The following is an 11,059-nucleotide window of genomic DNA, read 5'->3' as shown; positions in this document are numbered from 1 at the left end:
TATCTTTTTAGATGAATGCTTAATTTTAATCCAGTCAAATTTCCATGATAATCTTAGTCGTTCACAAGCCTTTTATCTTGGCTTATGATGGAGTAGTTATGCTACCGATTTATAAGCAATTAAAATTGGTTCGGAAAAAAAATAAAAGCAAAACTAAATAGAAGTTAAAAAGGAAATATACAAAAGTTCTAGAATATTATTTTCAAGGACCAAATAAAGAAAATAGATTTTTTCAAAAAGTAGATTAATTACCATATCGTCTGCATAATGATATTCGTGGTTTATACTTTTCTCTTATTTAAGGCCGTATTAAAGAGTTTTAGAAAAAGAAAGAAATATTCACCAGAGACTAGAAGCTAAGGTAAGAGCAGTTAACCACATAGGGAAAAGGAACAAACCGTTGCAATTACTATATATATATATATATATATATATATATATATATACACACACACATTGATATTTTGAAGAATCTCTTACAGGAAGACACATGAGCACAATGTTACTATTCCACGAGGAATTGAATACAATTTGTCATGGTAAACATTACAACCTTTTGACTCAGACATACTAGTACAGTACAACATTTCTTCCCTAAAGACTCACTTTGTAGGAAGAGAAAATTAAACCTTTATATCCTAAGGTTTTAAAAAAAAATTAAAAAGAAGAAGAAGATGTAAGAACTACAAATAGTGCGTAGTACATGGGGGTGATATACCAAATACAATATGTACAACTGATAGGGGAAACAAAAAGTTTATTCCTGCAGATATTGTTTTGTTTTGAAAATTAGAACACCAATAAGGAATCCTTAATGTCATAGCCCATCTTCTCCAAGTTTGGATTAACAGCAAATTGAATCATAGGAGGTGGTCCACAAGCCAAAGCCAGTGTTGTGTGAGATGGCTCAGGGATATGTTCTCTCAAAATGGCTTCTGAAATAAAACCAAGGCTGTACTTCCATCCTTCTTTAATAGAATCTTGAACCACATACCAAACTTTAACCCTTTCTGGAATTTTCTCAGCCCATGAATCAAGCTCTTCCTTAAGTAAAATATCATCCTCTGTTCTATTAGCATAGACCACATACATTTCTGTGTCATCTTCTGGATCTTTCAGAATTGCCTGCATGACTTGATAAACTGGAGTTATCCCTGTTCCACCTGCTATCATGGCCAACTTCTTGGCAAACTTTTGTTTGCCATGAACTAAGAAATTGCCCTTTCCTTGGTATTCAATGTGACCTAATGGACCTTTCACGTCGAGAAATGACCCTAATTGGAGAGAATCAAGGTATTGTGACATTTGCCCCCCATTGGGGAATTTAGGGTGAATTCCTTTGAAGTATATCTTGACAACCAACTCGAAGTACCCCACCTCATCGATCGTGCTAGTAGGCGTGTAGGCGCGCATGCAGAGCTTATCGTCAATAACGGCACAGAGGAAGATGTGTTTACCAACAGGCAAGCCCAAGACTTGATCCTCAGAGGGCAATGCAAATCGAAATTTCCTAACATCAGGGGAGATGGATTGTTTGTCGATGAGTTTGCATGGGATTTTCTCTCTTGGAATGAGGGCCACACTCCTCTGCGCTGGAACAAGTTCCTTAATAGGTGCTAGAAAGCTGCTGAAGGAAGAAGATCCATGGACGGAGTTGCCAGGAGAGTCAGAGGTGTAACCAGTAGTTATGAGTTCACCAATCCTGAATTCCTCCAATAGCTTCTTAGCCTTATCAGAATGAATTGCATCAAATTCCTCAGTGCAATCAGTGCCAGCATTGATGAGAATGCTGTCAGAACCACCAGGGTGATCTTTCAAGAAACGCGTGGCGTCATAGATATGACCATGGACTATGATCCAAGCAGAGTCAGCAGAGCTGTGTTTCCTCACCTCCGACATGGAGTACATCTTGGAAGCTGTGTTCATGAATGGAGTTGAGATACTCTTCTTTAGTGTTGGAGGTGCCTCTGCTGATATCTCCAAATGCCTCTCCTTTGCCATCCATCCACCTGATTGGTTTCCAGGTTGAGTCGGGTGTTCAAACACTATTCCAATCTCTCCCTTGTGAGGCTTGCACACATTCATCTTTACTCGGAACCAGCAATTGTTCATCATTCCCTGAAAATTGCAACGTACCACAATATTTAGAAAATGTATATAACTTTTATCAATACACTCATAGTGTAAGAGCGTTATTTCACCTAAATGATAAAACTGGAATTAGTAACGGTGTCAGCTTATAAAAGTTTAATTTATTTATGTAATTACAATTTTTAGAGTACATAAAAAAATCTTAATTAGATCAGGTAATGATCAAGGATGAAAGTGTTGTTAAACGCTACTAGTGTTATAAACAGTGAGCCAGTGTTGGTGTCAAGATTTACTGTATATCTAGATGAATTGACCTAATGGACTGGGCAAGTGGTATTCACATGTAGTTCATGTGATCACGTCTCTGCTTACGTAATATGAAATGATTGTACGTTGCTATAACTACCAGGAATTTTCAGGGCTGGTACGTCAGTGGCTGGAATTGATCTATGGAGTATGGACCACACACCTCCAAAAAACAAAAGGGAATCTTAGACTAAAACCAGTGAAAAGTTTTTTGTATTGGCATGTGCTCTGTGAATCTAGATAATGAAACAATCAGAAAAAGGTTGAAAGGATAAATAATTAGTACATGTTATTGTAAGTTACTTATGGTGTAAAATAGTTTAAACCATTAGTCTATAGAACTTAAAAGAAAGGTAAAGGAGATGTGAACTTACCATGACATTCCAAATAAGCTTCTCAGGTTGAGTATTGAGGGTCTCATCCCAAGCTCGAACAGCAATTTCTTTGGCACTGAGCAAGTCTAACACCTCAACCTCGAGTGACCAAAAGCACCAACACCAGTACTTGCCATATTTGGTGGGCTTCTCTGGGTGATCTAGTGTGCAAACTTGCCATGTTTCTCCTCCATCCAAGGTCACTTCTACTCGCGTTACTTTTTTCCCTCCGCCTGTTACACGTTCACAATCAGTATTTCAATCAATACAATGGCTAATTATTCTAATGTTTTCATCAATTCTTGAATTTCCTAACATGTTTAATCCTGTAATAGTAGCTGAAGTGAAAGGTCAATTGCACAAGGAATTGACAAACTTAATGGTGGTCCTGTACTGGAAAGTGGGAAGTAATTAGGCACGTAGGTTAGAGGAAATAGTATTGACTACATCCATATAAAGTGACCACTTGAAAGTTTTCTAATTGCATATTATATTGAACATTAATATAATAATCCAGCAAAGGTTGTTGTCGAGGCAACCCAAGATGCAGGAACTAAAGTAGTCAAAAAGATTCCGTGCTTTAGACAATTGAATTTAATATTCACTTGGTATACTATAGTATTAATTTTGCGACCGACTCTTCAGAACTAGGAAAGCTCCCCAGGTTTTTGTGTACTAGCATAAAATAAACAAAACCATGTTGGCCTTTTCTTACTATTCTGTTTCACATTAGCAAACTAGCTGACAGCATCCCAAGCTCATGCGTCCAATTACTCCACTTTACTTCGATTCTCCCTAATCCCTATACCAATACTTGTATTCACAGACTTTTTATCTATATAGTTTAAATTGGCTACCAATTATTGACACTTTGTAAGTATTAGATAATATTCATATTATATTCCGTTTTAAAAGTTTTTACACGCTTTCTAAAGAAGACATCTACGAACTTTAATTACTACTATAATTATATTTTACATTTAATTAGGGACGCTGAGGTTATCGGGTCGAAAATAGGGAAGTAAGTGGGTGCATAAGGACGAAGTAAAACGTCAGAGTTAGAGGATACGATGTATTTCGACAATACTAAGAAATATGAAATTTTCAGCAAAATCGGAAAAAGAGAAGAAAAAAAAAAATACTAACCAGAATAAGAATAGCCCCTCAACGTGTAAGGTCGCTGAGTCGTCCAGGCGTTAATAGGCAAAATTTCTTCATGACACGGCGTCGTAATGACAGAGTTAATATTGAGCTCATTGATGATGTACTCTGGCTTGTACCACCATGCTGCACACAGATTAACCAATAATGAATAGCTGCAAACAGCTAACTTATAACTATATATAAAGCTGACAATTCTATGTTTCCAAAGTCCTTTGTCACCATTTGATTTGAGATGAGATTAATGACAGGAACATATACATAGACCCGTTGAATATATATAATTGTTTCCTTTTCACTTTCAGTTGATTTTGTAAGCTTCTTCAAATTCTAAGAAATATTTAGCTTGTATGTATAAGTCTCAACTAATTAAAATATATTGACCACTTAATAAAAATTACCTTCAGTATTTGCAAGTTCAGCATCAACATGGGGAGGAAGAACTCTATTGTCCTTGAAATGATAATAGCTGTCTGATTCTTGGGTGGTGACTATAATCCTCTTTATCCATTTCACCATTCTTCCTCCAATGAATCCTGGAATTATCATTCGTACTGGAAACCCGTGGTCGGGTGCCAATTTTTCTCCGTTCTGCATGTAAGCTATTATGATATCTCGTGCTGGATCCATTGCAAATTCCTTCTTAATGCTGGTTCCATACTTTGAACCACCGCCTCCGGGCAAGACATCAGCTCCTTCGAAGCAAACATTAAGCGCCCCTTTATTCTTGCTAAAAACACCGCACCGTTTTAACAAAGCGCGTAGGGGTACCCCGCGCCATACAGTTGTTGAAACGGCAGCGGCACCCCAGTTGAAACCAATGGTTTGTTTAACCATGTTCTGTTCTTTCCTTCGGTTGCCAGCACACACAAGCGTAACGGGCAATTCTCTGGAAGGGAATTCGTTAACCAACTGGTCCATTGTGAATTTCATAGGACGTTTCACTAGTCCCGTGACTTCCACGGTCCAGTCATCCCATGTGCCCTTGGGAACCGGTCCATGGTTACGAACGTAATGAAGTGGGACCGGTGTGATAAAACCGTGGTGCATGAGACGGTTCAACGGCGGTTCGGAGTTAAATGGATGCTTTCCGGTGAGACGAATCAAGGAAAAGTTGCGTTCAATCCAGTTATCAGCGGTACCTTCGTCCCTGCTGTCATGAACAGATGGCTCTAATTCTGAATTCCCTTTTTTGATCATTTGAAGGTACTCATTTTTTTCGTCATCATCATCGTCGTCTTCACTCGACGAGTAATCAAGGAAAATGGTGGAATTTGGTTTCTTTTGGAAATTAGTACTGTTGGGCGGAGGGAAGTTGCAGCCACGAACCGGGGAATCAGACCGAGGCTTGAAAGACCGGGATAAACCGGCTTCTATGTGACTGAACTGCCTGTTTTCGACAGATGCCGCCATAGATTATTCTAAAAAAGAAAGAGAGATTTTCTGTATTTCTCTCTCAAAATATTTCTCTCTCTCTCTCTCTAAGATTTGATTTTCGAACGAAGTTTGTGAATGCGTGGGGTGGCCTTATATAGAAACGTTACGGACTCTCTCAATGCCTCCATAGCCCCCATACTATACATAAGTGGGACCCAAAAAAATCGACACCCCAATTTAATTTTGATTTTAAAAAAATAGTGACATCACAAAATAAAACAATTCTAATGATTTACACTTTTTACGCCCGTAGGGTCGGGATCAGAGGAAGATGCGGGATTGGGGTAATAGCAAATGGCTTAAAGATATGCAGCTGTTGGTTAGGACTAACAGCTGTTTCACTGAGTTATGGTCACATTAAACATTATTATGGCTCCACTAACTCTAATTTCCTTCTCAATTTATTTTCGGAGGAGTGGCTAGGTAAATGTTTAGTGGCATCTGATATCTACCCAAATTAAATATAATTACATTTTAGTAGTCAAAATTTAAGGTTAAAATATATATATATATATCATTAACTATGATAGATAAATATATGTATGAAAGACACACATATTTTACTTTCATTTGTTTGGTATAAATATTAAATATCAGTAACTATTTACCTGGTATATCAAGTGAAAAATTCCAGAAAGTGACTTTTTACGAAAAAGAATCAACTCTCTTATTACGTTTTTGAACAAGACCAACTTTTCAGAAAGTATTTCTCTGTTTTCAGCGACCACGTCCAAAAAAATTCTTCAAATTACACAAGCATTTAACTAATTGTTTTCTTTGATATCGTTAGTTATAACGAATTAATTCAATCTCAAATGGGCTTTTAAACTGAAATTTGCAGAATACGACAAAGGCAAACAGGTTAGCTTCCTCTTTCATTGCAGGGTCATATATATATATATATAGCTCTTAAAATGTAATACATTTAACTCAAAAGAAAAAAGTTTATCTGCGCTTGTATGTACCAAATCATATAAATGCGTGACATTTGTCAGCAGATAAACTTTAATCATTTAATCATATATATTTTCACTTCATTTATTTAAACACTTAACTAGGATGTACATGGGTCGGGTTGGTTCGAATTTTCTAATTACCAAACCAAACTAATTGTATCGAGTTATTAAATCTAAATACCAAACAAAACCAATAAAAGTCGGGTTTTTTAATCACAGGTTTTTCGGATTTTTGGATTTTTTTTCATAAAGTCTTCATAGCACAAAACGTAAAATTTGTTCTCCAAATATTTCTTTAATCCTAGTAAGACAGAACTATATAAGGTATTTTTCAATAAAATAACATAAATATGAGATGAGTCATTGCATTGTACTAAAATATTCAATAATAAAAATAATAAAATCGCATAAAATAAATATTATTAATAAACCATAATAAAAATAAATATAATTTAAAATTATGACTAATAAGTACTATTATTCACATGATTAACCACTAAAAGAAAAATAAGTTATACATGTTATCTAAACTATGAAAAAACTAAAAAATAGATATACAACACTATTTTCATCCATAGTACAATTGAATTGAATGTCTTTTATTAGCATTAGTATTAATTTAATTTTGGTTTAGATTTTATTTGAGTTACTAACATTTATGAACTATAAAACTTATTGGAGCATCCAAAAAATTATAAGCCCAAGCTTGAAATAATATGTTAAAAGATAAAACTATGAAAAAGCTTAAGAAATATTTATAAACTATACTACCATAAATATTTTTATGTATTAAATATATTTAAAACTTCTATACATATAATGTCGGGTTGGTTTGGTTTCAGTTTGACTTTTTTAGTTAAAATCAAACGAAACCAAATATGGTCGGGTTATTTTTCTCGATTTGACTCGAATTATCGGGTTGGTGCGGTTTGTAAGTTTCATTTGTACCCCTACACTTAACTATGATAAGTTAAACTTATTTGGCGTTAATACGAGGTGCTGATAAATAATTCTCCTTCACTTAACCCGTATTTTTGGAGAAATTGCCAACTTTCTTATTGGCACTAAAACATAATTAGTGCTCCAATTTTCAGAAAGTCAATAGTTCCCGAAAATTATTATGGGTTATAACATGTTTTGTTTCAATAATATTTGCTCAACATAATAAGAATTAGAATTTCTTATCTCTGCTTTTTCTCTTTTATCTCACCTTTTAATTTCAAAAATGTCATTATCTTTTTGAGATTTTTTCCCTTATAGATCCTAGATTTTGAATATACCTTGATCCCTCTTCTAAAGGTACTTGCAAAACTGAAATTATAAAATTTCACTTCACTGGTCTTATTTCTGTAAGAGACTTTTCTTTTTAACTTTCATGTTCATTCTTACATACTTCTAGGTCTAATTATTTTGAAACATTTCATCAATAACTACTTAATTTGAAAATAGAAAGCAACTGCATAAAATATTGAGTTAGTTACTCCCCCGGTCCACAATAAGTGATCATTTTACCTTTTTATTTTGGTCCAAAATAATTGTCCACATAATCAAGAAGGAATTGATTTTATTTTTACAAAATTTGCCGTTATTTACATATTCCAATATGTCAAGATAACAATTAATTAAGATTAATTCAGTAAATACGTACATCTATTTTACTCTAGGAGTTCGTATTTACTTAATGAGAGTGTCAAAGGTAAAATGGTCACTTATTGTGAACCAGATGGAGTAACTGGTAAAATAAATATAATTCTAATTTACTTAAGTATTTCAAAATCAAAAGAAATTGTTAGTTTTATCTCTTGCTTTCCTTTAGCCGAGTAACTTTTCTACCTCACATGGGAAGAGTAAGATCGCGTACGCACTATTTTCCCAGACCTTATTATGTAGAATTACACTTGAATATGATATTATTATTGTTGTTGTTGTTGTTGAAAAGAAATTGTTTGCTTTAATAAGTCCTTTATTCAGTTCAAAAATAGGGTGGAGCTATAGTTTTGCTTATGGGTTCGGCGTGACCCAGTAACTTTGGTTTAAACTTTATATTTGTGTTAAAAATCTTCTTAATATATACAATTAATTTATCTAGAACCCAATATATTATCTTTTCTAGAAATCTGAATCCATAAACTTAAAATTATAATTCCGCTATTGTTTTAGAAATTGACGGGAGTACTGTTACTTGACCCCATATCATCAACGGGTTAACTGGAATTTACTCAATTTAGCACAAAATTATTGGGTAAGATTTTTATTTAAGAGATACCGTCATAAACCATAACGTTTTAGGGCTATTTTTTTTTTCCTTTTTGAAACTTTTGACAATATTTATCTCAATTTGCCTATTGCCAACCCCAAAATCTTAAGGGGATGAAGAAGAACTTACTAAAGAAAATAATAGGTATGTAAAGGAAACTTTTATTAAAATTGTAGGTCTAAAAATGTAGTTTTTATAAACCTCGAATTAAGTTGAGCTCTAGTACGTATAATGCATTCCTACCTCGAAATTCCACATCAAACTAAAGGAGCTTAATAAATAATTCCATTTTCCCCCTCAAAACCAGCTACTTAATAGCCACTCAAAGAGTCAAGAGTTAACAAATGTTTCTATGTGTAAATTATCCACATTAAGATTAGCAATTCTCGGTACGTGTGAAAGCGGGTATAATTAGCAGTGTTAATAGATGCAATGAAACTTCGCGCGCCCAGCACAATCTAAAGTTGGATTTTCATGTCCTGGTAAATCTTAGGCCTGCTGATGCCTCCACCAGTTAGCTATTTATATTCATTAAGCATTTAACATTTGATTATGCTTAAGCCATTGGGATTAGCTTAGTAGTCGTTAAACCGGACCCCTATGTATATTATATGTTTTTTTTGTTCAATCCACTTTCTATGACAAATCTTAACATCTAGAAAATGAGGCCTAGCTCACGTTTTTTTCAAGTCTGATGGAGAATTGAGTGGTGTAAATAAAGGTGTAAGGTTCAAACTTTTATCAAGGTCCGAAGGAAATGGAAGAAGAATGTTGGGGAAAATTTTTCTTTTCTGTATATTCGAGTCAATTTACTGTACAAGGACTGTGTATTCATACAAAATTAATGGAATCTATTCTATAACAAACAAAATATGCCAAGTGGCTCCTTTCTATTTATCAATTTATAACATCTATTCTAACCAACTAAGAGCCCGTTTGACGAAGCTGTCAAAAAATTACTTATTTTTTTACAAAAAATGTTTTTGAGTATCAAATTACCAAAAGGATAGTACCAAGGCCTTATAATTATTTTAAAGAGAAAAATGAACTTAAATATTTATCGTAAGAGAGTTTATTATTATTTTTATTTAATTTAAATAAAATATAAATATAAAGTAAACATACATATTAAAGATTTAAATCAATGTTAACGTATATAGTTATACCAAAGCATATAATATTATCTATTATAATTACTTATTGTCATCATTCAGTATGAATTAGAAATCTATTTCACAAATTACTATATATTGATAATCCACCATGAAATAATAAGCAAAGTCAGTCACACATGATAATATTTTTCAATAATTTCATCTCTAATTCTATCACACAACGCCTCCATATTAGTAGAAGACTTGCCTTGCATTTCTAAAGGAATACCAGAAGTCACATCTCCTTCCTTCATCTCTGAAGTAATGTCTTCATTAGCATAATAGTTGAATTCTTTATCGGTAGAAGAATGTCGTCGGATGAAATTATATATAGCCGTGGTAGTTGTAACAAGATGATTTTGAGTGTCAAACTTGAAAGATGGCATTGAGCGTAAAATAGAAATAATTTTAAATATATAAAAAAATTATTTTTTTCGTAAAAAAAATAGTTAAGTATGATTAAATTTAAATTCAAAAAGAGTAACTAATTATTAAAAATACATAATGCATAATTTTTTTTAAAATTTAATTTCAACAAAAAACTAATTATTACTTAACCTAACTAACTTTGTCATAAATTGCCAAGAGACTTATTGTGAGATGATCACTTAGCTTAATGTGGTGATTTTTTCTTCTTCTTTTAATAATATATAAATTATCCAATGCAATTGTAAATTTATTACCTATTTGTAGGTAATTTTCTCAAATTAGATTTGATAACTGTTTTAAAGATTCGGGAATTAATAATCTCTAACATAAGAAATTATAAATAATTATTTGTAGAAAGAGAATTGATAATCCAAAAAGGATGTAGATAATTTACTTTAGTGTAAAAAAAGAAGAAGATAATTTGAAAAGGTACAAGACATTACACAAAGAAAAAATCAAAAACAAGAAAAGTCTAAAAAGAATTTGGAAAGTTACAATATATTCATATATATGATATCTCTAATTTTAAAAGAACGGTGGAAACTAGAAACAAAAAAGAAAAGAAAAAGCTTAAACTAGTAACGGATAATTTGAAAAATATAAATTTACGGTGAAGATAGTTTTGTCTTGAATAAATTAATTTTTTGCTTCTTGGAAGAAGCTAGAATTTTCTGCTTCTTCCCAAAAGCAGAAAAAATACTTTTGCTGCTGGCCAAAAGTACTTCTCTGTCTTGGCCAAACAGCTTAAATTTTTTAAAAAGTACTTTTTTGGGGGAAAAAAGTACTTTGACCTCCAGAATCTTGGCCAAACAGGCTCTAAGAGATATTTACATAGAATCAAATATTTACGAGGGAAGGGAAAGTTTTGTGCAGCTTCCTAGACCTTCTAGAACA

The 11,059-nt window shown here is 33.1% G+C and overlaps 1 protein-coding gene across 1 annotated transcript; it reads right to left on the bottom strand.

Annotated features, from left to right (window-relative positions):
• Positions 1-498: 498 nt before the first annotated feature.
• On the bottom strand, positions 499-5,433 carry LOC107823732 (nitrate reductase [NADH] 1). Its single transcript, NM_001425947.1, is given in 4 exon segments — positions 499-2,118; positions 2,772-3,004; positions 3,918-4,058; positions 4,334-5,433. Coding segments are annotated over 4 exon segments (2,715 nt in total). The 5' UTR covers positions 5,346-5,433; the 3' UTR covers positions 499-789.
• Between the last annotated feature and the right edge of the window lie 5,626 nt (positions 5,434-11,059).

Source organism: Nicotiana tabacum, chromosome 12, assembly GCF_000715075.1.
Source record: "Nicotiana tabacum cultivar K326 chromosome 12, ASM71507v2, whole genome shotgun sequence".
Lineage (NCBI taxonomy): Eukaryota > Viridiplantae > Streptophyta > Magnoliopsida > Solanales > Solanaceae > Nicotiana > Nicotiana tabacum.
Note: the sequence above shows the minus strand (reverse complement) of the source record. Positions and strands in the feature narration are given on the sequence as shown.